This window comes from Henckelia pumila, chromosome 4 (assembly GCF_033568475.1).
Source record: "Henckelia pumila isolate YLH828 chromosome 4, ASM3356847v2, whole genome shotgun sequence".
NCBI classification, from domain to species: Eukaryota; Viridiplantae; Streptophyta; class Magnoliopsida; order Lamiales; family Gesneriaceae; genus Henckelia; species Henckelia pumila.
Window position 1 is genome coordinate 13,031,196 of NC_133123.1, and position 27,185 is coordinate 13,058,380.

At 30.4% G+C, this 27,185-nt stretch overlaps 3 protein-coding genes across 3 annotated transcripts; all 3 read left to right on the plus strand.

The window, feature by feature from the left end:
* Positions 1 to 1,261: 1,261 nt before the first annotated feature.
* Positions 1,262 to 3,614, plus strand: LOC140865526 (desiccation-related protein PCC27-45). Its single transcript, XM_073270193.1, has 2 exons — positions 1,262 to 1,512; positions 3,061 to 3,614. The coding sequence occupies exons 1-2, from the start codon at positions 1,310 to 1,312 to the stop codon at positions 3,311 to 3,313; spliced, it is 456 nt and encodes a 151-aa protein (XP_073126294.1). The 5' UTR covers positions 1,262 to 1,309; the 3' UTR covers positions 3,314 to 3,614.
* A 10,385-nt stretch (positions 3,615 to 13,999) lies between these two features.
* LOC140866710 (RING-H2 finger protein ATL67-like) lies at positions 14,000 to 14,865 on the plus strand. The gene has a single exon (XM_073271742.1). The coding sequence runs from the start codon at positions 14,015 to 14,017 to the stop codon at positions 14,720 to 14,722; it is 708 nt and encodes a 235-aa protein (XP_073127843.1). The 5' UTR covers positions 14,000 to 14,014; the 3' UTR covers positions 14,723 to 14,865.
* Positions 14,866 to 19,341: 4,476 nt separating this feature from the next.
* On the plus strand, positions 19,342 to 21,533 carry LOC140860498 (uncharacterized). The gene is made up of 4 exons (XM_073263508.1): positions 19,342 to 19,514; positions 19,609 to 19,833; positions 20,550 to 20,911; positions 20,982 to 21,533. Exons 3-4 carry the CDS (start codon positions 20,552 to 20,554, stop codon positions 21,531 to 21,533), a joined length of 912 nt encoding a protein of 303 aa, XP_073119609.1. The 5' UTR covers positions 19,342 to 19,514; positions 19,609 to 19,833; positions 20,550 to 20,551.
* The last annotated feature ends 5,652 nt before the right edge of the window (positions 21,534 to 27,185 follow it).

Consider the following 27,185-nt stretch of genomic DNA (forward strand, 5'->3'; position numbering starts at 1 on the left):
ATTTTTATTTTAATAGCAACTAAATTAATTGAAAAAAAAAACAGTACAAACATGTAACACGGGCATTGATATCAAATTAAATTTTAAAAACATCAAATATTTAAATTTAATTTTGATTTAATTAAATGACTCGATCAATAATATACATGGAAATGGATCCTTAATGATGAATTGGTTATGGGGAGAAAAAAGAAGATAATAACCGAAATGAATTAGTCAAAGTAAACTTAAATGATCAAAACTCGAAATTGAATATTTACCGGACTAAACATAGCCTGAACAAACTTAGTAGAAGAGCTATTATCTCTAATAATTTATACCAAAATATTTATTCTTCATAGAATGATTCTTTTACAAAACTGAAAAATAATAAACAAGTAAATTAGATAATAATTTGAGATAATAGAAAAAATGGTCTTCTAAGATTTCTCAATTTTATCTTGATTCCGTAAATTGGGTTATGTTTTTTTTTGGTAAATTATAATTATAAATCGTGACGGCGTGATTTCACGTGAATCCAGAAAATATTGATTTGTTTTGCAGCGTGCTAAAACTCCAAAAAAAAAAAAAGCATTAATGCCCAAAACAAAGCTTAACTTGCGTGATCAAAATCTTAAAAGAAAATACTTACAAGAGGACACAAAATAAGTAAATTTAGAAGATTATTCTACTTATTATGGACAAAAAAAAATTCTATAAAACCGTCTTAATAGATCAATTTGCGAGATGTATCTGCTATCTGATCAATTCATGAAAATGAATCTTCGTGATCATCTATAGATCAGATACTTGGAGCAACGTGTTGCTTTTCTTATGATCTATAGATCATATGATTCTGAATATGAAATTAATCTTAATTAATTTGTAGATCATGTTCCTTAATTCATCCCAATTGTACGTTGCATAGGGACAATAATTATGGGGCGTAGACGTAAATTGTCGATGGATTCGTTCTAGGGGGATCATGTATGTTAGCCAAAGTTCTCTCTAAAAAAATTTATCTTTTGTCTTACTATTTTAATTCTATTTATTTGTAAAATAAAAATGCATGGAACAAAGCTCCACCTATGTAACGCAGGTGTTGGGGGGGAACTATAATTAATTAACACGCGTTCGCAACACCGTATTCCCCGCGTTTACGTCTCAACATATTTTACACACATGTCGCGACGCGGGCAAGGTGCCCATAATGCGACACGTGTCCCGTCTCACTATAAAAGACCCCGAATCGTCTCTTCGCTTCTTGCATGCTAATAAAATATATTTACTATTTTCATAATTCATATTAATTCCTCAATTTGAATCGAAAATGAATTTGGTGGAGAAGGCGAAGAATTTTGTGGCCGACAAAGTGACTGACATGAAGAAGCCCGAGGCTTCCATAACGGACGTCGATCTCAAAGACGTCGGCCGTCAGGGGATCACTTATTTGGCCAAGGTCTCCGTTAAAAACCCTTACGGCGTTTCCATTCCCGTCTGCGACATCAAGTACTCCCTCAAAAGCGTTGACAGGTTCTTTCTCGTTATTCCGATCTTTCTTCTGATTTTAAATATATTCTTTAATTTCAAGAACAGATCTTAATTAATTGAGTCATGAGTCGATCTTACGAATTTTTATTTAGATACATTAGATCTTACTTCTCCAAACCGTGTCCAAGGAACATCTAAAAGTAGATTTTTACTATTGATAAATGTCTATTTTTAGATGTTGATCATGTTTATTTAGTAAGATTAATTATATATATAGATAAATAATATTGGGATCATTAAACAATTTTATTAAACAATTTTATAGGACGTGGATAATGATGAATAATCAATAAAATATTTACTTTGATTTATCAGTTTTGTCATTGAAATTTTGATTAAGGAACGAGTTACGATTTTCATTTGCTTATAATATATAATCTTATTTAGTTTGTGTATGTGAATTTTAGATTGTGATTTTTACCGAAGGATGTATATTATTATTAATTAACAAGTAAATTATTTAATTATTTATTTTTTAAAACAAAAATTAATAAAATGAGTAAATAAAATAATCTCATGAATAAAGTTGCAATCCAATTAAATGTATTAATCATATATTAAATTATCGTGTTTTATAATTTTTAAATTGATTTGTCATATATTAAAATTAAATAAAATGTAATAAATATAACTTAAAATCAAAGAAATTAATTTTTCTCAATTGAAAAGATAATTAATTAAAAATAATTGTTTATCACATCTTTTATTTGTGAAAAATCATTAAAGTTTAAAATTTAAATTAGATAAATATTGACGAGTTTTATGATTTAATACGAGTCATAAAAAAACAAGTAAACATGAAATTAAAAATTCTTAATATAGCCATATAATATTTATTATAGTAAATAAAGGCAATCAAATTATATTGTTAAAACAGTGTTTGTAAAGGATAAAATTATCTCTTTATCCGCGAGACTTTCTATGTCTACTGGAAATGGTACTCGCAATCCCAAATATGGGAAGGGCCGGGGGTGGGGAATATAATTTGTCCATATGAAAGAATACGATAGATGAGGCGATGGCCCCATGTAAGATTCTCTTTGAGATGCAAGCTAGTTTTTGGAGAATTGGTTTCATATCTTATGTATGTTTCAAACCAAAAAATGTCGATAATTGAATTATTTGGTCGGTTGCACGTGAAATGTACACATACGTTGCATTGCGCGAGCGTTACAAGTGTAAAACTGAATCCAAAGAAAGTTGTTCATTAGGGCCTTAATTAGCTTGCGTGTACTTGAATCATTAAATTAATTATTGATTGCTTTCATTTGATTTATAGGATTCGGAAATGATTAAGCCTTACCAGCCAAAGTTTTTACAATAACTCGGATTTAACTATTACCCTATCAAATATCTGAGAACACTAACAATAAATCACATTTATAAATGTGAATCGAGATGGTCAAAATGTTGAGTGAGTATTCGTGACTAGTAAGAGGGTAATCATGTATTTGTGTTAGATCCGACTGTATCATCTTTCACATCAAACGATACGATGATTTTAATATGATATATATGATATATGCGTAGGGTGATAGCTTCGGGTGAAATTCCCGATCCGGGATCTTTGAAAGGAAACGACGAAACGATGCTAGACGTGGGAATAAAGGTGCCACACAGTGTGCTAGTGAGCTTGATAAAGGACATCGGCGCCGATTGGGATGTGGACTACTTGCTCGAGATCCAGCTCATCGTCGATCTCCCCGTCGTCGGAAACATAACCATTCCCCTTTCTCAGAAGGGAGAGATGAAGCTTCCATCTTTCTCCGACTTTTTTAAATAGAACGTAACTCAGTTAAGCTCCATTATATTGACGCGAAATAATATATATATATGTGTGGGGTTTCGTATATGAGTATTTGCTTCTTGGCCTAATCGTATGTACCAGTACTACTAAAGCTTTTTTATAAGCTTTCTTTGTATATTCAATACATGAATAAGGAGTTCCCCTCAATGAGGTTCAGTGACATAATTTTATGTTCAATGGGCTTGCTTAATCTTCCTTTCTTGATTTTGCGAGGTGGAATCTCTTCGACAAGATTATGATGATCTCTTGCATGATGTTTGGTTGGTTTCTTGCTTAATTATACTTTTTTTATACTAGATTTCAATGTGCGTATACACATCGCGTGAGTGTATAGTTAACGGGGAGCGGGAAAAAAAAGCGAAAAAAGCAAGAATATGAGCAATAATGTTCATTTTTTTTTGTTTTTGTTTTTGTTTTTTTTACTGTAAAACTTGTATTTTAATTGAGTATGAGCAACATCTTCAATTACAAAATTTACAAGCTAAAACGAAAAAATCCTAAACTCCCACACAAAGGAGTATGGTGAAAAAATAACAAAATGGTGAAAAAATAACAAAAGAAGCAAGTGTGAGCCACCGAATTGGGTGGCTCATTGGCCGTTCGACGAATATAATTTAACTTGATAATATGACGGCATTCAAGTAAATATTTCACTTTTGTGGCAATTGCTCAAATATAATTGAAATCTGTATTTACATCTCATTTCAGCTAATTCATCGAAATACAATTCAAATATTAGCTGATTCATCAAAATACAATTCAAATATTGTAAAACGGTTATTATTATTATTTTTAAAGTAAATGTTCATGAACTAATCCAATAAATCATCGCTTACAATGACAGTAAGCCAAAATGTAATGAATCCGACTGACTGTTCTAGATTAATTTAAGATAACACCAAAGTTTTTCGATCTAAAAAATGTGACTAAAGAAATCATATTTTTTAAAGACAAAATTCTTTTAGACCCACCTAGTTTTCTGGATTATGAACATTGGGAAAACCAACTCTCAAACAAAAAAAAAAATTGTGAGCATTAAGGTAGTATACTAAAATTGATGGTTTGCATTATATATATATCATTTACCTTAAATCTTAAATCACTTTATATATTTACAAATTCCCATCATCACGATAGTACGTCTACTAAAGTTAATTTTCGTATGAAACGTTATTATATTTAGGTTCCATTTTATATTAAAATTTTCAAAAATGGTTATATTATACATATCATTTACCTTAATTTTTAATTCAGTTACTCCTAACACGTATTAACATATTTGGGTTCCACTTTATATATATATCAAAATTTCCGAAAGTGGTTTACATTATATATATATAGATATTGTCTACCTCAAATCTTAATTCATTTTTGTTATAAATCATAATAGAAATAGAGAGATGAGTAAAGAGAATTCATGAGATTAGAGAGAAATCATATGAGTCAATACTCAGGTGCAAATATCATTGAACTCAATCACCCTTATTTATAGAAAAAAATTACAAGATACAAATCTTTACAAATATTATCTTGACATATTTATCTTGATCACATATCTTTAATAAAATAATCATCTATAATAATAATATATTTATAACACTCCCCCTTAGATGATTATTTGCAAAAGCAATCGATTCTTCAAAATATTCATTTGGCAAGATGTATGTCTGGGAACTTCATCGGGACTCAAGTGTTGCCTGGTTAAAACCTTGACAGTAAAAGTCCGTGAAAAAAATCTGAACGAAGGAAAAAGAGTACAACAACAAATATTTTCTTTGGATATATTTCCGACGATGGATGCGCCTCGTTAAAACCTTATCAGAAAAAACTCAGTGGGACAAAATCCTAATGAAGGAAAAAGAGTACGACATCTCTTGATACTAGTTAATTGCCTCATTAAAAACCTTGTTATGAAAAACCACGTGGAAAAAATCATAGACAAGGAAAAAAAAAGTGTAACTTTGATTGCCCCCCCTCTTGCAAGCATCACTTGAATTTATTAACTCATCTTATTCCAATCTTGTGCACTTATTTGCCAAAAATTGATTCAGATGCTGATTTTGTCATATATATGATACTTCAAGATCAAATATTTTTTTTTCTTCTTCAAGTTGGCAAAAACAATATTTTGAGCATCGAATCTTTCGAGGATATTTCTATATGTATCACCATCAAATCAGTGCATTTATGACAAGTGCAAATATTTTCTCATAATCTAATTGAAATATTTTGAGAAACTTTGCTAATATTTGCTCATATACAACATGCCACTTGTCAATCATTGGTTATTGACAATCTCTACAAATTGTTGTTCAAAATAATCATCATTTTGCATAATAGCAAAACAACGAATGATTATATCATTTCGATCCCAAATAATTTGTGAAATCTCATATTTTAATATACTTGTTATTCTTCATAAATAACATAATCCAAATTGGATTCATTGAAATAATTGATCATTCACGCTTCTAGCGTTCTTTTTCATTTACTTGCAAGTAGTATAAGATATGGTCCTGCAGGACATCGATTCTTTTATAACGACCAGCCTCCGTTATTTTTTTCACATTGAGATATTCACTTATTTTCTTTAAAGGGGTTCTTTGTCACTAAAGACGATTTAAATTGTTCAACTTGAACATAAATGAAGCTAAACGATATTATACACAAGATCAAATAATGTATTTGAGATTTAAACTTTGAACATCATGTTCACTTTATATTTCATTGGGATCGATCTCAAATATTCTTGTAGCTTTTATTTTATCCCCCTCAATGTTGGAAACATTGTTTTACAAGAATAATAAATGAGAATTTCGCGTTATAAAATCTCATTGCTCAAAATAATTGATCATAAGATCCAATTTATTTCCAACATATTTACAATCTCTTTGAGAGATTTATTGTAGTACATTTCTCGCACAAACATTAACTTTCAGTACATGAGCATTTGGCATAATATTTATAATATATCTTTCAGATATCCCCAAATATGACGCATTTATTTTCATGGTTTAGTAGTTGATTGAAGATAAAATAAATCAACTAAACCAACTTATTTATAATCATAAAATTGATATGCATATCCTCTTTTGATCAAGCTTTTCTTGATTATATATTCTGAAAGTTTTTCTCATTACGTATTTTTGCAAATATCATGTTGCACTTCGTGGGCCCACGTTATTTATTAATTCCAGATAATATGGGGATTCTCTACCAATTTGAGCTAATGATAGTGAAATCAAATTTGATAAGCCAATAAGAATTCATAAAATCTTCTGGATCTTTGATTCAAAAAACTTCATATTTATCGATTCAAAAACTTTTGGCTTATTCATCAACATCTTTGTGCACTATCAATAGTTTTTCAACTATTTATATAATTTGAATGCTCAATTCAATCCATTATGTCAAACTCTGAAAGTATTTGTATCAATGATACTTCTGAAGCTCTTCTAGAAATATTGATTTGTAATATACTATTTAAACCAAATCAATATCCAATGGATTCAAAATTTCATATACGTCAATATTGTGTATCACTATTTTATAATATCAAGCACATCATTTTTTTTTCATCGTCAATCAAACGATCTTCAAGATCTTTCAGACATTCAATCAACATACGATGAAATATATGATTTGGGTAGACATCAACAGTCTCCACAAAATTTTATATCTTACTAGATATATATCAATAAATCTTTTACGTACTTCAGGTACGATTGTGATACGAGATATCGATGTACGTTTAGTACAATACTTGATTATGAAGTATATCTCAATATTTTGTGTCAAATTTATAATTCATATCTCGCTTCATACGAGATGACATATCCTTCCTTGAAGAATTAAAATACAATGTATCAACTGTGTTCATTGACATTGTCACATTCACTTAAAAGAATGGACCACATTAATGATATGACATTCATAATTGTCTTTCATTGAACAAATACTATAAATAAGATATTATAATAAAAGATTTGAAATTGAAAAATCGGACGTACCTTTTTCAAATTTCTGTATGCATCAAGTAGATCTTTTACCTTCAACAATGACATTCAATCTATAACAAATATCATCACACATTAAATTTATATTCCTTCATTTAAAATAATAACATATGATAAAAATATTTTATCATTCATTTAAAAAAATGATAACTTAATCAAATGATTTTGAAAAAATCCAAAATTTATATCCACAATCAAAATTGAGGAATTTAAAATCCATAATCAAAATTTATGGCATAAAGATTTAACAACCCAATATATCCTTAAACTATAAAATTCTTAAATCAGAAAAAATTAACATCAAATTGCATATTCAATTAATGTGACATCTCATGCAATTTATTAACCAATAGAATAGATTCACAAATTTTATAGATCTTATTTTATATGATCAAAATAATTTATGTTAATCAAAACACATGCTAGAGTTTTCCACAATTTAGTTTAAACAAATACAAAATTAATTTACCAAAAATAAATTAGTTCAATAAATAAATAAAATGACTTGAAGTTAGTCATAAATCAACTCATTGACATCATCATGCATAGACTACCATCAATACATCATCGTCGTTGTCCAATATAGATGATGGTCCAATTCATTGGGTTTAACATTTATTTTTGTTTTTCGATTGATAGTGTTGCGATCTTACTACCGCACATTCATAATTGTCAATCAATAGCCTATGCAGTTCATCATTGAACATCAAATCGTTATTCATAAAAATAGAGAAAAATAATATATCATGCTTCTTCTAGAGCATTAAGAACAAATATATGATTTGAATCGATATCAAGTCAATATCTTTTGATATATATCTCACATATATATTTAATAATATTTTCTTATGGATATTGACAATTTTAGATCATATATCTACATTCTTTGAGAAATTGTATTAAATTTCTCAATTCATAAGATCCTCAATAACAAAAGGAAATTAAATTATATTCTTTGAGAATATTTTCAAAACTTGGATCTTATATTAATATTCTTCATGAATATTATCAAATCTTGCATCTTTTTTTCAATATTGATATATTTTGACATGAGATCAATTTTTTCAATGATATTTGTAGATATTTGATATCATATCAGATATCAATCATGATTTCTTCACTTTCTCAATATATGAAATCATATATCACATCTTTATCATGAATCTATTCAGATTCTCAATATATTATATTATAACTAGGAAATCTCTTTAGATTCTCAATATATTTGATCTTATATCAAATCTTATTCTTGAATATCTCAATATTCAATATATTATATCATGAATTCATGAATATCTTTCAATATATCAAAATTGTAATAACGAATATCTCAAAATTCTCAATATATTATATCATGATCATGAATTTCTTCAAATTCTGAATGTAAAGTCATGTTATGCTATATAGCCATCAACATATTCATGATATTTAATGGGCACCAATATAACAATTATTTTTATTGTGCTACTTCTAGAGTACCAATGAATATCTCTTTGTACTACTTCTAGAGCACCAATGAATATCTCTCATAAATTTGAGTATTGACAACATGTTGTGCTATTCCAATAGCATCAATAAAACGAGAATTATTTTCATTCTAAGTTGGTTATTCATTCTCAGTTGGTTATAGCATCGTGCTGATAACGTGCTATAAATCATAATAAAAATAGAGAGATGAGTAAAAAGAATTCATGAGATTAGAGAGAAATCATATGAGTCAATACTCAGGTGAAAATATCATTGAACTCAATAGGAAAAGATTACAAGATACAAATCTTTACAAATATTATCTTGACATATTTATTTTGATCACATATCTTTAATAAGATAATCATCTATAATAATAATATATTTATAACAATTTTCGCCTAGTTGACAATTAAATAGGACATGATTTCCTTAAAATTAATGAGTGAGCAATTTGGCTTATATTTTGTCACAGTGGTTGACTATATTAAGATTGAACTCATGTTAATTAAGGATTTCGACCAAAGAACGGACAATGATACCAAAAGCACTCAAGTAATTTTTAATTAAAGAGTAATAGGTAATAAAATATAGCGTAGATTACTAGATTCTATTAAATTAGTGTTGTAAGGTCATCTCCAACACATATCCTCTATTTTTCATCATCAATCCTCTAAAATAGAGATCAGCGATCTCTATTTTCAAAAACCTTCTTCAATCCATTTCCTCTAAATATTACCAAATACTCTATTTTTCTTTATTTTTTTTCTTTTACAACACACATATATATAATTAAATAATTACATTATATATCTTTCAACTAAATTAATTTCGATAAGATTCAAATTAAAATTGTGTAATATATTAATAATTATGTATTATATTATTAAAAATATTAAACATTAAAATTTAATCGACTCATTTTTTTTTTAAAAAAATATACATTTATTTGGTCATTAAATTGCAAACACATCAAAACAATTACATTGCAAACAACACAAAACATTAATCATACATACATAAAATATAAATTAACATAAACATAAACGACTCAAAAAAGTTTAAAGAATAACACACCAATTGACAATTATAAATACTAATATTCCGAATTACTATACTCCTCCCACAAATGGTCGATAAGAACATCCCGAAGTGCATAGTGAGCAGACTTATCTTTTATTTGACGATGTCGTGCAAGAAACTCTTGAAATCGAACATGCTCATCATTATTTTCATTTAATGTTTTTTATAAATATTTAAATTACAATTAATTAATTAAAAAAATTCAAATAAATTTTAACTAAATTAAATAAATGAAACACTGAAATTAATTAAAAAAAATTTTAAAAATAAAATGGATCAAATAACCCACTAACATTTAATATAAAGATTAAAAATAATATAAAATAATTTGAAACATGGACCAAAAAATAAATTTGTATGACAAAAGGTCTAATTAATAATTTTGGAGTATGTCATTTTCGTAAATATGTCATCCTCCAAAAATCATGCTACATATGTACAGTGATCCTCCAAATAATGCAAATGGAGATGGGTTGGAGCTCTAACCATCCCCCATTTTGGAGAAATCCTCCAAAATGGAGGACGGTTGGAGATGCCCTTAGGTCATCTCCAACTCATATCCTCTAAATTTGATCATCTATCCTCTAAAATAGAGATTCGTGATCTTTATTTTCAAAAAACTTCTCCAACCCTTATCCTCAAATATTATCAAATACTCCATTTTTTTTTTTTTTTACAACATATATATATAATAAAATAAAATAATAACATAATATATTTTTCAACTGTATTGATTCAACAAAATCGCATGTTTTTCAAGTTATATTAAGTCGACAAAATGTTTGTAGTAAATCGTGTTTTTTGAATAAAATGTTTGTACTAAATTGTTTTGTGTTTTTCTAATAACCTTGTTCATTATTTCCATTTAATGCTATTTAAAATTAATAAAATTACTATTAATTTATTAAAAATAAATTTTAACTAAACTAAAAAAGTGAAATGCTGAACTTAATTTAAAAAATAAAATGGATCAAATTAAAAATGGAAGAACACTCAAATTAATAAAAATTGGACCAATTAACCCACTAATATTTAATATAAAACTAAAAATAATTTGAAACAAGGACCAAAAAATAATTTTGTAATGCAAAAGGTCTAAATAATAATTTTGGAGGATGACATTTTCGTAAATATTTCATCCTCTAAAACCCATACTCTATATGAACAGTGATCCTCCAAATATGGAGGATCACTGTAGCATCCTCCAAAATGAAGGATGCAAATAGAGTACGGTTGGAGGCTTAACCATCCTCTATTTTGGAGAAATCCTCCAAAATGGAGGATGGTTGGAGATGCCCTTACATATGTGTTGCATGATCATATATATAATATTTGTTTATAATTACTTTAATATATAGTGTAGATAAGATGTTATATTTTTTGAATAATCTCATTTACTTAGGCGTGATTAGATCTTGAATTTTATTATTAATTAGATTTTTGTGAAACATTCTTACGAATCTATATCTGTTAGATGTGTCGATCCGATCTATATTTATAATGAAAAATAATATTTTTGACATAATCTGAAAGAGTAAAATGAGAATTGTCATATAATCATATTACCAACCCTAAAGATAAGTAAGAAAATCAAACATAATAATAACTAGTGACAGAAGCACATGCATTTGCGTGTGTGATATAATATATGAATATTTTATGAATTTTTTTATTAAATAATATTTTATTTAGTAGTTGAAAATTAATTATTGGTAAAATAATATAAATTTAATATGCTAATATAATCAAATTGATATTTGAGATATACATGTATGAAATTAATCATAGAAACAAACATGATACATATTGATTGAAGAAAATGTGGAAAATGTTAGTGAGAAAAAAAAAAGTTGAGAAAAAAATGGACAAAAAAGGATAGAATTGAAAGATGATTTTTGGTGTGTCATGACACAACAAAAAACAGTTAATATATAAGGCACTCAACCTTTATATAATAGTTAAAAAGTAAATAAAGATACTAATAATAATTATAACCGTAAAAAAAAAATACTGATACTAATAATATTATTATTATTTGATTTATCTATCATCTTTTCAAATACTATTTAATTACTTTGAGAATCATGATATAATTTATCTACATAATCATGAAACGCAAGTACCTTGGTTATAAATTCATTATTTTGTAGCACTCATATAATGAATTAATTTTTAATATAATCATAGAAACAATTAAATATCATATAAAATTTCATTAAATAAGAATGTAAAAATACAAATAAAAATCATTAAATTAGCTATTAGTTAATAGAAATTTAACTGAGTTATATATAGATATTAATATTTAATTATAATAATGTTCAAAAAAATATTTAATTATAATAAGTTCATATATTTTATTTGGAGGTTCAATTGACGTGAAAGCTGTAAGTTGCTTGACTTGTCCTTGTCTCTTTAATGAAATCGTAGTTAAATATTTATGGTTATGATGGTCACTGGACCATTCGCTATTTGTTTATATACATAATCTTTTTAAAAGATAACTTTTTAATTTTTTAACTAATAATAATTTGGATGTCAAAAAAAAAAAAACTAATAACAATTTGGGAGTATTAATTTATGTTTGTCCGATGACTGTCCTGATTCCTGTCCGAACTGGAATTGTTATTGACCCTATTAAACTTAGGGCCGACAAAATTGACAAAATTCCCGACCTTTCTTGATTTTCAAACCGTTTTCGTCCCAAATTTTTATCGTCCGGAATTTTTTTTGACCCAAAATCCCGACCCGATCAATTTCGAGAACGAGATCGGGATCAACAACTCTATCCAACGGGATTTCCGACCCGACCTGAATATATTAATAATATTTTAAATTAAAAAATAGAAATATTTTTTATAATTCTGTTTTAATATTAATATTTTATAATTATCTCTCAAATAATTATTTTTTATATTTATATTTATTTTTTTAATATAAATGTTGAGTTATAAATTTTTATTTTGTTTTTTTTTATTATTTCGAATAATTATATGTTTTTATTGTATTAACAAAGTAGTTGTTTTCGTTTATTTGTAATGTATTAAAAATATGTTTTTGTTTTTAATGGTTATATACAAAAAAATTTTACTTTATTTGTAATGTACTAAGAAATTGTTTGAGTTTTTTCATAAATTTTTTTTAAAAAAATTTTCTTTTTAGGAATATCCTCTCCCTACCCGACGGGATCCCGAGATTTCGAGCATTCAGGTCCCGACACTTTTCAGGTATGGGATCGGGAGAAAAAAAATCTCGATTCTTATCGGGACGAAAATCGGATAAGGGATTTACGGGACGAGTCCCAACCCAATCCCATCCCTAATTAAACTCACTGCTTTGGATTATTGATCTTGAGCTTAAAGATGTGATTTTTGAGACATTTAATGAGTGAGGATCCTCGTTGGATTAAAATAAAAACAAAATACAATTACATTTCAAATCAATAAAATATCAGGTGTCATATATAACATTTTAGAGATGAATTTATATTAAAAAAAACATTTTAGAGATGAATATATATTTGTTAATTGTTTTTTTCTATAAATTTAATTAGATAATATATCTTGTTTTTTAAAGAAAATTGTAGGGGTTAATTTGAAATTTAAATTGACATTTAATATTGATGATCCGGTAGTATATGAATATAAAAATTGATGTTTTATAATCTCATTCAATATCATTTATGGCACAAACCTAGCTATTTGATTTCCCATACCAAATTACAAAATTCAAATTTCATACCAACGTAAACCCAAAACGGCACTCCAAAAACTCCCATTCAATGTTCCTCAACAATCATAAGCATTGACATAATACATAAATCTATTTGATACAAGAATAGGTAAAATTTACAAATAAACCAGATATAAAGATGAGTGTCATGATAATAACATTATTAATTGATTGTTCTAATTCACTTCATACATACAAAATATCATGTTGAACACTAACCGTCGATATATGTATATATGAGCACTTACTGAAATGACGTCTAGTGATCAATATAATCAAATTATTATAATTTCAGGAAAACAAGAAATGAAAATATAAAATGGAAGTTGGTTGTTATGAGGTGGCATGTTTGGTAATTAAATGAGTTGCTGTGTAATAAATGCTGCAACTAAGCGTCTCACCCACTTTCTCCATTTTACCCCTCCTATCCCCTCATTTTCCCTTCCTTCCGGATGGCCCTTTTCTTCCCCACCACCACTTTCCTCCTCTCCCAATGTCCGCCGCCCCTCCGCCGCCGCCGCCGCCCATAACCTCCGAAACCGTCAAATCCTCCTTCTCTCAGAACCTCAGCTCCATAGGTCTCGGCTACGCCATCGCCATCGCCTTCGGCTTCCTCGTCCTCTTCTCCACCGTCCTCCTCGCCTCCTACATCTGCTGCCGTTCCGCCACCGCACGGAGACGCCGCCAGAACCGTCGCTCCCCCGACCGAAATCCCTCCGCCGAGAACAGCGTGTACCTCCCCCGGATAATCTTCGTGGCGGAGGATGACGAGAGCGACTCGCAAAACGTCGTCGTGGGGCTGGATCAGGCGGTCATCAACTCGTACCCGAAGTTGGTGTTCTCGAAGGGGAACGCGGCGAACGAAACCGTTTGCTCCATCTGTTTGTGCGAGTACAGGGAGGCGGAAATGCTGAGGATGCTGCCGGATTGCAGGCACTGCTTCCACGTCATGTGCGTGGATGCGTGGCTTAAGCTCAATGCTTCGTGCCCCGTTTGCCGGAACTCGCCGTTGCCCACGCCGCTGTCCACGCCGTTGCAGGAAGTGGTGCCGCTCTCTCAGTACTCCGATGGCCGGAGGAGAGTGTAATTAGTTTTTGGGGTGAGTTCGTGATTCAGGAATTGTGTTGGGGTAGATTGCTATTTTTTGGGGGATTTTGGGGTGTGGGGCGTTTTTGGGAATTGTAAAAAAGTTTTGGGTCGCTTTAGGTGGTGGCTGGCATTAATTGTTTTAGTGGGATTATTTATTTTTAGCTTTTTTTTTTTAATTTTATAATGGATTTATATATTTTTTTTGTTTTAATTGAATATTGAAAATTGAAGATAGCATGTTAAAAAATGTATGTTCTAAAAAAATTTGTCTTTCGTTTTCAAACTGTTATGATTTTTTTTTTATTTTCCTAATTTTGCTAAATAATGTTTCTCATATTGAAAATAAGTTCAGGATTGAACTGAATTGACGACGAATCATCAACTCAAGTAGTGTTTGAGAGAGTTTTTAGGAAACACTTTTTAGTTTTTTTTAAATGATTGACTTTTGTGATTTTAATAATTTTTGTTGACTTTCATAAATTATCACATATTTCAAAACAAATTTTTATGGACTCTTTCATAAATAATTTTTTGTCATTCAATATATGGGATCGGGGCAGAAGATCGTACCAGAAAACAAAAAAAAAAAAAAAATGTTACAAGCATCATGATGTTGGAGAATATGATACATTCATGCAGCATGATCCGAATATTGTGGCTAGGATAAAAGAAAATTAATACAGAATCTTGTGATAATTTTAATACTGAATTTCATGATATAATTGTAAATATCGATGTATGAGATATTTATTGTATTTTTGGCATTGTTTCACCAATTAATTGGTGAAGTTTTTTGAGATGAAATTACGATTATGCCTTATCTTAGTTCTCAGCAAAACAAAAATTATTTGATAAATTAGTCATTTTATATTATCTCTTGTTTTTTTTAGTCATTAAATTTTTTTATTATTCTGCTTGCTTTTCTTTTTTGTTGAGAAATTATTTTTTTGGTCATATATGTATTATTTTGCGATTTTGATCCTCTATATTTTCAGAAATTGTTATCCACGACGTTGCAGGAAGTGGTGCCGCTCTCTCAGTACTCCGATAGCCGGAGGAGAGTGTAATTACTTTGGGGTGAGTTCGTGATTCAAGATTTGTTATGGGGTAGATTGCTATGTTTTTGGGGATAGGGGTGTGGGGCGTTTTTGGGAATTGTAAAAACGTTTTGGGTCGCTTTAGGTGGTGGCTGGCATTAATTGTTTTAATGGGATTATTTATTTTGTTATATATATATATATAGATGATATTTAAGTGATTGATTTAATTCTAATTTTTTTTATTTACACTAATATCTTTGTCATATAAATAGAGGTGTTTAGTTCATATATTAGTGACTTATCTTTCTTTATTGTATTTCTCTCTTCTTTATTGTATTTCTTTCGTCTTTCATTCTCTCGTATTTATCAATTAAATTTATAACACGTTATCAGCACGAATGATCTTCAAGGTAGAGAAAAAATAAAATTTTATTCTTATCTTTGTATGGATGCTCTCGAAGAAGCACAATATTTAGATTTTATATTGATGCTCCTCGAAATAGCATAAATTTTAGTTTTATGTTCATGCTTTCTAATTTTATATTAATGCTTCCGAAGTAGCACAATACATAGATTTAATATTGATGATGTCGAATAAGCACAATATGAAGATTTCATATTGATGCTCTTGAAACAACACAAATTTTATTTTATGTTAATACTTCTAGTTTTATACTAATACTCCTGAAGTAGCACAATATTCAAGTTTAAAATTGATGCTCTTGAAGTAGCACAATCTCATAATTTTATGTTTGAAAATTTAGCAAGATCTAAATTGTTTTATCAATATTCCTAAAGAATATTGATGTTAAAATTTTTATTCATGTGAGATTTATGATTTAAGATCTAAAGATACATTTATAATATAAGATATAAAATATGTCAATATTCCTCATATATATATATATATATATTTATATATTGATTACATCATAAGATTTGTATTCCTAAAGAATATCAATCTAAGATCAAATATCTATCCACATGAAGAAATTTGATTAAGATTTGTATGTTGATTAAGATTTGTATTGATATAGCATATTATAAAATTGTCAATATCTTGAAAATGATTGATATGTCAATATCTTGAAGATGATTGATATTTAATAATCTTAAAATATATTGATGAAAAATATAAGATTTATCGATATCTTTGAAAATTATTGATATAGTATATAAGATTTATCAATTTCTTGAAAATTATTAATATACAATATAAGATTTGTCAATATTTTTGAAAAATATTATCCAAATTAAATCTACGATTTATCAATATTATTGAAAGATATTGAGATAAGACTCAAGATATGTTTATATTTATGAAAAATATTAATATAAGATGAAGATCTGTCAATATTTATGAAGAATCAAGTCTTCTATAATGATATAATATTCAATATTTATTAATATTAACGAAGAATATTGATCCAAAGTCTGAAATTTGTATAAGAATATTGATATTTCGATATTTGTCTTAATTCTTGAAGAATTTTGACCTATGATATGTGAACAATACTTATCTAATTTAAAATATAAGTTCGTCGATATTCTTGAAGAATATTGATATATGATGTAAAATATTCTTGAAAAAGAGTATATGAGGTTTGTTAATATCATTAAAAAATGTTGACTTAAGAGTTAATATTTGTCAATATTGATATATATGATTTAAGATCTGAAAATATTCCTGAAGAATATTGATTTGATAACATGATATAATATTTACCAATATTCTAGAAGAATATAGATTTGATATATATATATATACATATATATATATACACACACATATTCATAATCAATGTTTTAAATAAGTATCAGTATTCCTGAAGAATATCGATGAGATATCTATTATTGGTTTTACTTGTTTATACATATAGATATATATTGGCATACCATATATAGAAAATCTTGATGCTATATGAAGGGTGTTTAATTATTCGATTTTCGATTCTTACAAAATTATGCTTAAATATTTTACTTAGAATATTTTGTTGTTCAAAGTAAAATAATCAACAACTAATATTAAAATATTTATGAAGAATATCAATTTAAAATCGAATATCTATCAATATTTCTAAGGAATGTTGATTTTAATCAAACGGATTTATATTCCCTTCATAACCAATAAATGATCCACAATATCATTTAAGGCTTCATCCTTCCAAATGAAGTAATAATTCACCCATAGTGAATTAAGATGCAAGTACTCAAATAAATTTATATACGACATATATTCGTATAAAGCTACTAAAACGTACCTGAAATACGTTAAAGAATCTCTATCACACATGATACATAATTTGTGGAGAAAATTAATTACTACCCAAATTATATTTCATCGTAACTTAAATATATGCATTAAAGATCCAGAAGATCATTTTATTGCTGAAAACAAAATTGATGTATTTGATAATATTTGGATTTTTCGAATCCAATTACAATATTCATTCTATAAGATATGTTATTTTAATAAATTGCTCTAGAATGGCTCTAATACTCAAAAAAAGTTCATATGTATTTTTTCTTAGGCTGCGTTTACTTGCCTTGATAAATGAAGGATAACACAATTAATACCAATTAATCCTATGTTTACTTGCAAAATTGAAAATGGGTAAAAATCTCTAGGCCCGTTAATAATAAGATAAAGAGATGATTTTTAGTCCTAAATTTTTAATGGGATTATAAATATTATGAGATGAAAGAAGGAACAAAAATCAATAATGCCCTTCTCTTTATCTTCCACCTTCTTTGCCGACTTCTTCCCCTTTCTTTCACCCACTTCGTCAATTCTCAATCTCTCTGATTCTTCCCCTCCGATTTTCCCTTTACTTTTCCCGCTTCTTCAATTCTTAATATCCCGCTTCTTCCCTCCAATTTGCCACCTAATTTACCCTAATTTATAGAATATATATTTCATCTCCAAGGTCAGATGGTGCCTACATTTTTCACTACGAAATTTTTAATCAACCAAAGCTCGCAAGGTATGATTGTTCTAAATGAAATTTTCTTCTTGTGTCTTCATGCGTAAAGTATTTGATTTTTTTTTGTTTCCTTTTGTACTTTCTTCCCCAGGTTTCGTGAGTATTTTTCTTTTTTATTTTTTTTTAATTTCTTGCTTATTTTTTGACTTTCGTTCTTTTTTATTTGATATATAAATTATTGTTATAATTTTTTTTAATTTTTGGGGTAATATCGTTTATTATGGGTGTGCTTCTTCAATAGATGGATAACAAAGAGCTATTGTCTCTGATCGTCATGACACTACAAGAAATTATCTCCAGCTGCATTATATTTTTTAATGCTGCCATTGCTGCTCATAAAGAACTTACTCGACGACGCAATCATAGAATCATTAGAAGGATTGTGAGATATAATATGGCAGATAGATTACCTGGACAAATCTCACATCTTCGGAGGATTATTGATATTGGAAATGTTGAATGTGTAAACAATTTGAGAATGAGTAGGAATGCTTTTGCTCGTCTTTGTTATTTGGTAGAGCATGTGGGGGGTTTGACCGATTCTAAATACGTTAGTGTACAAAAAAAGATGGCTATTTTTTTAGCAATTCTAGGACATCACAAAAAGAATCGTATTATTGGACATGACTATTAGCGCAGTGGGAACACCGTTAGTAAAAAATTTCATGATGTATTATCATCCATACTTAAGTTGCATCACATCCTTCTTGCCGAACCAGTGCCCGTAGCAATTGACAGTACCAATGAAAGGTGGAAATATTTTAAGGTACTACTTCATTGATAAAATTATTTAGTAATTTTTTTTAAGGTATATTAGAAATTATGCTATTTAAAATTAACCAACCTCTTAATTGTTTTAGGGTTGTCTTGGTGCGTTAGATGGGACACACATCAACGTTCATTTATGCCAAAGTGAAAAGGCTAGGTATAGAACAAGAAAAGGTCTTACGACTGTTAACGTGTTAGGTGTTTGCGATCGTGACATGAAATTTGTGTATGTTTTGCCGGGATGGGAAGGTTCAGTCGCTGATTCTAGGGTATTGCGTGACGCATTAACTAGGCCAAATGGGTGAAGGTTCCGAGAGGTATTTCATTAACTAATACAAACTGCTCTTACATTATTTAAATTCAATTTTTCTCATTCAAATTTATTGATCATATCTTTACACATGATAACAAGTTGTTACTACTTATGCGACAATGGGTATGCCAATGCAGAGGGTTTTTTAACACCATATAAGAAAGTCCGCTATCATTTGAAATCTTGGGGGAAGTGGAGCATCATCACCACAGAACTATAAAAAATATTTCAACATGAAGCATTCCTCTGCACGTAATGTAATCGAAAGGACATTTGGGTTACTAAAGAAATGGTGGGCAATACTAAGAAGCCCTTCTTTTTACAGTATTAAGGTCCAAAACAGGATGATTTTGGCATGTGCTTTGCTACATAATTTCATACGGTCAGAAATGCCTGTGGATCCCCTTGAGGATTTATTGGAAGAAGAGACCATAAATAGTGATGACGATGAACCCAATGGTTATATCAATAACGTAGAGTCCTCGTCGCAGTGGAAAAAAGTTGGAGAGATAATTTAGCTACATCAATGTATCATGAGTGGAGGAGTGTACATTAATTTTTTTTTTTTCATTGGCATTGGATTCGTTTTCTTTGCATTTTATGATATTCACGTGACATTAGTATTTTATGTTATATTATTATTTGGAATAATTGTGTAACTAATTAGATTCTTGTTACTATTTTATTTCTACAACATATTTTTTATGGCAATTGTTATAGGTATGCAAGGTTTAAGCAGTGCTTGTGAAGAAATGAAGGGTAAAAAGAATGAAAAAAGTAGGAGAATATGGAGTCTAAAAGAGGAGGAGACACTTCTTTCAGCATTAAAAGATCTTGCACATAAAGGATGGAAAAGTGACAATGGATTTCGTAGTGGTTATTTGATTGTGCTTGAGGATTCAATGAAAAAAGCTTTTTCGGAGACAGATATACGTGACACGCCGCATATCAACTCCAAAATTCATGTTTGGAAAAAGAATTATGGCACTTTATTCACTATACTTTCCACTAGCGGCATAGGTTGGAATGAGACTGATAAGATGATAGATGCACCAGATGATGATTGGGAGGAAGTTGTGAAGGTTTAAGTTATAATTATGTATGATAATTTATGTTATGCATATCATGTTTCTAATTCTTGACTTTTTGTAGAATGATCCAAATGCACGATGTATGAGGAATAAGTCATGGCCATATTATGATGACTGGTGTGAGATATTTGGAAAAGATCGTGCAAACGGTCACAATGCTGAAGGATTCATTGATGCAGTGCAGAATATTTTCTATCAAACTCGACCAAACAATGAGAAGGATGATATAGAGCTTGAAGATATTTTGCGTTCAGATTTTGAAGATATCAAGTCAAACTCGTCAATCAAGCATATTGGTGGGTCTTTTGAGAAGAAAAATTCAAAAAAGAGGAAAACTGTTGACAACAGTGAAAATCTAACTGAGGTAATGAAGCAGTTTGCTGACAAGACAGATTCTAGACTTGGGGAAATTACTAAATGTCTTACTGTTGCATTTGATGTTACCACTGCTACTAATGACGTTTTTGAGGCATTGGATGGTTTTGCATGGTTGACAATAGAGGCCAAGGTTTTAGTGGCAAAAAAATTGGTGAACAATCCACAAGAGTTGAAACTTTTCTTCAAGCTTCCTGATGATGCAAAGTCCATTTTGGTTAAGATGATGTTGTCATGAAAGAATGGTGAAACAACATCCGTTCTAATAATTTTAGATATATTATTTTGCATATTTCTTTAAAACTTTTTGATGTTGTTTTTTATTGTTGGTTTTTTTAAAAGAATAATTACTTTTGTTTTGAGTATTTATTTACATCATATTTTGATGCACTTCGTTTGTTCAAATTTTGAATGCATGTACTCATAATTTTCTTGAAATACACTATATCATTCACTTAATTACCGTAGTGATGAGAAATAATTTATATGTGAACAAATAATAAATTTTAAATTTTAATCATATTCACAATTCTAATCTTAGGCTAGAAACCAAACATATGATTATTATGATAGCTAAAGAGTGAAATCGTAATTTGTTCTTAAGTATAATTTCAATCCCAAAATTGATCCATCCAAGTAAACATATTATTATTTATCCATAACCACTCTCTATCCTATCAAATTATCTTAATAATTATACTTTAATCTATCATTGACCAATCCTATCATTCCAAGTAAACGTAGCCTTAGAGAAAAAAAAATTAAAATTGAATATTTTTTTTGTGTCTCATATACAAATATGATATTGAGACAATTGATTCAATAGATATCAAAATAAACTGGGTGGTACATAAACTCAATTTCTCAAAAATAATATTGTATCAATGTCAATATGATAAAATAAATGTCAAATAAACATGAAGTTTATTGATATTGAAGTTTGATAATATTGTAAATGTCAAATTTATTGATACTATAAACTGAGCATTTTTTTTTGGCATTGCAAACCAGATGTTTTTATGCCAATATAAAGATCTTTGATACCAATACTTTTAGAGTTTGACACAATTTATTCGTTTTGACATCCCATATACATAATAATATAATAAATTATTGATAGTATACAAAAATATTAACCAATTAACTAGAAGTTATTGGATTGATAAATAAAATAATTCTCGAGCCAAAGAACTAGAAGATTATGGGATTGATTTTTGATCCAAAGAACCAGAAGCTTCCACGATTTCGAGCGGTTTTATGTGATGATTTATCAAATATGATATAACTTTCAATAATTCAAACTGTGATTGTGGAATGATCAGTAATCATAAATGTGGGTAAAAGACCCCTCAAATTGATGTTTGCGAAGATACTTACTTACTGAGAATAATTTTCAGAATATACAATTAGTAAAAAACATGGTTTGGTTGAATAATTATCAAATGCCTCCAATCATTGATTTGAAAATAATGCGTCATATTTTGGGATGTGATATGTTGCCAACAACAAATATTATAACTATTGTGTACTGATTACTATTAAATTTTGGCTTCGACTCAATATTGTGCGTTAAATGAACTGCAAGAAATCTCTTGACGAGATTGAATATATGTTGGAAATACGTTGAATCTTATAATCCAAAATTTTGAATCAATAACAATGAGATATTTACGACGCAATTTCTCAATTGTTATTTTAGTAAAACAATGTCTTCCAACATTGAGAGGAGGAATATAGAAGTTAAATATATATTAATGAGAATGTATTATTTTTTTCAATCGATCTCTTTGAAAATATAAAGTGAACTCGAAGTTCAAAGTTTAGTTTTCAAATACATTATTTGATATAATGTGTTTATAGATGAGATATATTATTTAGCTTTTATAATTGTTCATGTTGAACAATTTCTGCCTTCTCGCATGAAGCGTTATAGACTAATCGGCTTTAAATCTAAAAGCCAGTAACCCCTTCAAAATAAATGAAAAAAATAAATAAGAAAGGATGTTGGTCGTCGTGAAGAGATCGTGACATAAATAATAGTAAATTTCAGAAGAATCATATACATCTGATGAAACATCCTAAACTTCTACGTAAATGCGGAATTTATTTATTTATTTTAAAATACTAAGTAAAATAAATGTACATACATGCCCATATATATATGCACAACAATAAACAGATTTTAAAAATAACATAAATAAAATGCAACATTTCTTACTTGAATATCTGAGTCAAACTTAAATAAAATATTGTCAAAACAAATAACTTAAAAGTTTTCATGCAATAAAATTATTTAATGAAAATAATACCAAAATTCACCATTTAAAAGACCTAAAAGAGATAAATAACTAACATATAAATACTAAAATAACTTTTATGCATAAAATAATTAAATATATAATTAGAACACATGCAAATTTCTCATGGTTGGTACTGAACTGCTGGCCCTAACACTCAAGCCCATTTTCTTAAATTCTGGCCCATTAACACTGAGACTGGCCCAATAACATACTTAAGCCCATTAACATGTTTCTAATCCCAATAAACCAATTAAATTAAACCCAAATAAATTAATTAGACTTAACTGGGCCTAAATAAAATATTTAAGCTCATTAACTTAATTAAACCCAATAAAATCTTAGACTGGCCCAAAAATCCACTGACTGGCCCAAAAATTCTCATGGGCTCCCAAGCCCATAAAAATCATTGGGCTAACTTAAATATATTATTTAAGGCCCAAATAAAATTATTTGGAGGCCCAAATAATTTTTTAACTAATTTTAAAAGTCCAAAACCAATTAATCTATTAATTAATTAAAAATTAAAATACCCGAGCCCGGCCCACCTAACCCAGACCCGGACCACCTGACCCGACCCTAGACCTACCAGACCTGACCCTGACCCCAAGACCCGGCCCTGAACCCACCCCCAGCCCCAAACCCGTACCCCCTCCCTTCCTTACGCTGCGCGAGCAGCAGCCCTTTCAGGGTTGCTGCCGCCTTGCTCCAGCCATGGCCGGCTGGAGCGTCGCCGCCCAGACGTAGCCCACGTCTGGGCGGTCTGAACCAAGCCCAAGTCCCGACCGCATGCAACCCGTAGGCACCACACACGAGCCTCTTACCAAAAACCCTAGTCTGCGCCCCTTGGAGGCCGACCTGCATCAGCTGGTTTCCTGGGCTCGTTTGGCTCGAGCCACTCGAGCCATTCGAGTTTAGGCCACCCTCACACATCCTAAATCCCTTTGACCAGCAGTGGTACGAACCATGGCTAAGAAAAATCATGAATATGATCAAGAATCACAAGAACAAACGCATAAAACCAAAACTGATCTCGTTTTTCTGAAAATTTTTGAAGAAAACTGATTCTCATGCACACACACACATAAACACTGATATGGCACATTAAAAATGAAAAGAAACATGCCTTGCACCGTAGAATTACTAGAGCAAAGTGCGTAGAATGTTTCCGGGACGACGGGACGATGATCAACCACCTTGGAGCTTGAAAAATCGATCAACAATGGAGTCCTTGAGGCTTTTTGGTCGTTGAATGGGGAAGGAGAAGAGTGGAGAAGGCGGCTAGGTTGAAGAGAAAGGGATTGAGCGTGAGTTTTGGGGTAGACTTAGGATGTAATTTGGGTAGATAGGATTTTAATAACTAATATAGGGAGATAATAACATAAATAAGATAATCCTAACTTTTAAAAATTCTAACTAACATAATAATTAATTAAAATCCCGAAATATTTATTTTAGGGAATTTTAAAGGTAATTAAAAGTCAATATTTTGGCTAAATTTGGATAAAAATGGACTCCTAAAAATATATAAAATTAATTACTGATAATTTTGAGGAGATAAAACTCAAAATAATATTTTTGGGCTCTTAAAAAGACTCATAAAAATAATTTGGGTAGAAAGTTGTCATCTCGTCCGTCCACGGTCCCGTCTACGCGATAAAATAATTAAATTTCCATAAATCGTGAAAATCACTAATTATGGGTTAAATGCTTAAAAATAACTTAAAACATGCACAAATAATTTCACATAATTATTTAACCCATAATCTAAAATTCTAAATAAATAAAATCCCTAATTATGCATGCGAGTTTACGTGCTAAAAATAATGGGTGTTAAAATTCCCCCCCCCCCCCCCCCCCCTTAATTTGAATTTCGTCCTCGAAATTAAAGTACTTACCCGAACAACTCCGGGTAGCGAGTCCTCATGTCTGCCTCGGTCTCCCAAGTAGCTTCTTCCTCCGAGTGATTCAGCCACTGGACTCTGACCATCGGTATGACCCCCGTCCTCAATCTGCGCTCCTCCCTAGCCAAGATCCGTATAGGCCTCTCCTCAAATGCTAACTCCGGTGTCAACTGAGGAGGCTCAAATTCCACACATGTGACGGGTTCGAGATTTATCTCCGAAGCATGGATACATGGAATACATTGTGCACTGCCGCTAGCCCTGGTGGTAGAGCTAAACGGTAGGCCAACGTGCCAACTCTCTCCAAGATCTCGAATGACCCTATATATCTAGGGTTAAGCTTGCCTCTCCGGCCAAATCGCACTACTCCCTTCATAGGTGACACCTTCAAGAATACGTGATCACCTACAGCAAACTCCAAATCTCGTCGTCGAGTATCTGCATAACTCTTCTGACGACTCTGAGCAGTCCTCATGCCATCCCGAATCTGGGTCACAATATCAGCAGTCTGCTGCACTATCTCAGGACCCAATAGGATTCTCTCTCCAACCTCATCCCAATGAAGAGGAGATCTGCATCTCCTCCCATACAAAGTTGCATAAGGAGCCATACCTATAGACGCCTGAAAGCTATTGTTATAGGTAAACTCTACTAACGGCAATCTCGTCTCCCATGAGCCCTGAAAATCGATGACACAGGCTCTCAGTAAATCCTCAATAACCTGTATCACCCTCTCAGACTGACCATCTGTCTGGGGATGAAAAGCTGTGCTGAACAGTAATCTGGTCCCCAATGCTGTATGCAAACTCTTCCAAAACGCGGATGTGAATCTCGGATCTCTATCGAATATGATAGACACTGGTATGCCATGAAATCTAACAATCTCCTTGATGTAAAGCTCTGCATACTGTGTCAAGGAGTAGGTATTCCTCACTGGCAAGAAATGTGCTGACTTGGTGAGTCTATCCACGATCATCCAAATAGCCGTGCAACCTCTGGCACTCCTCGGTAAACCAACTACAAAGTCCATTGTAATGTTCTCCCATTTCCATTCCGGAATAGGAAGAGATCTAAGAAGTCCTACTAGACGCTGATGCTCTTCCTTGACCTGCTGACAAGTCAAGTACTCTGACACAACTCTCCCGATGTCTCTCTTCATCTCGGGCCACCAATACAATAGCTGTAAATCTTGATACATCTTCGTACTTTCGGGGTGAATGGAGTACGGAGATGTGTGAGCCTCTGCTAAAATCTCAGCTCTCAACTGATCGACGTTCGGTACCCACATCCTACCACGGTACTGAACAATGCCATCCACCACTGTATAAATAAGACCACCCTTGGCCTCATCTCTCTGCCTCCAACGCTGTAACTCCTCATCTGTAGACTGTCCATCTCTGATCCGATCTCGTAGAATCGGCTGCACCGTCAATACTGACAAGCTCGGTGCATGACCACTTGAGTAAAACTCCAAATCAAACCTCTGAATCTCGCTCTGCAGTGGTAACTGCACTGTCAAACACGATACTACTGACGACTTCCGACTCAAAGCATCGGCCACTACATTAGCTTTACCTGGATGATATCTAATGTCACAGTCATAATCCTTAACCAACTCCAACCATCTCCGTTGCCTCATGTTCAACTCCTTCTGAGTGAAAAAGTACTTGAGACTCTTATGATCCGTGA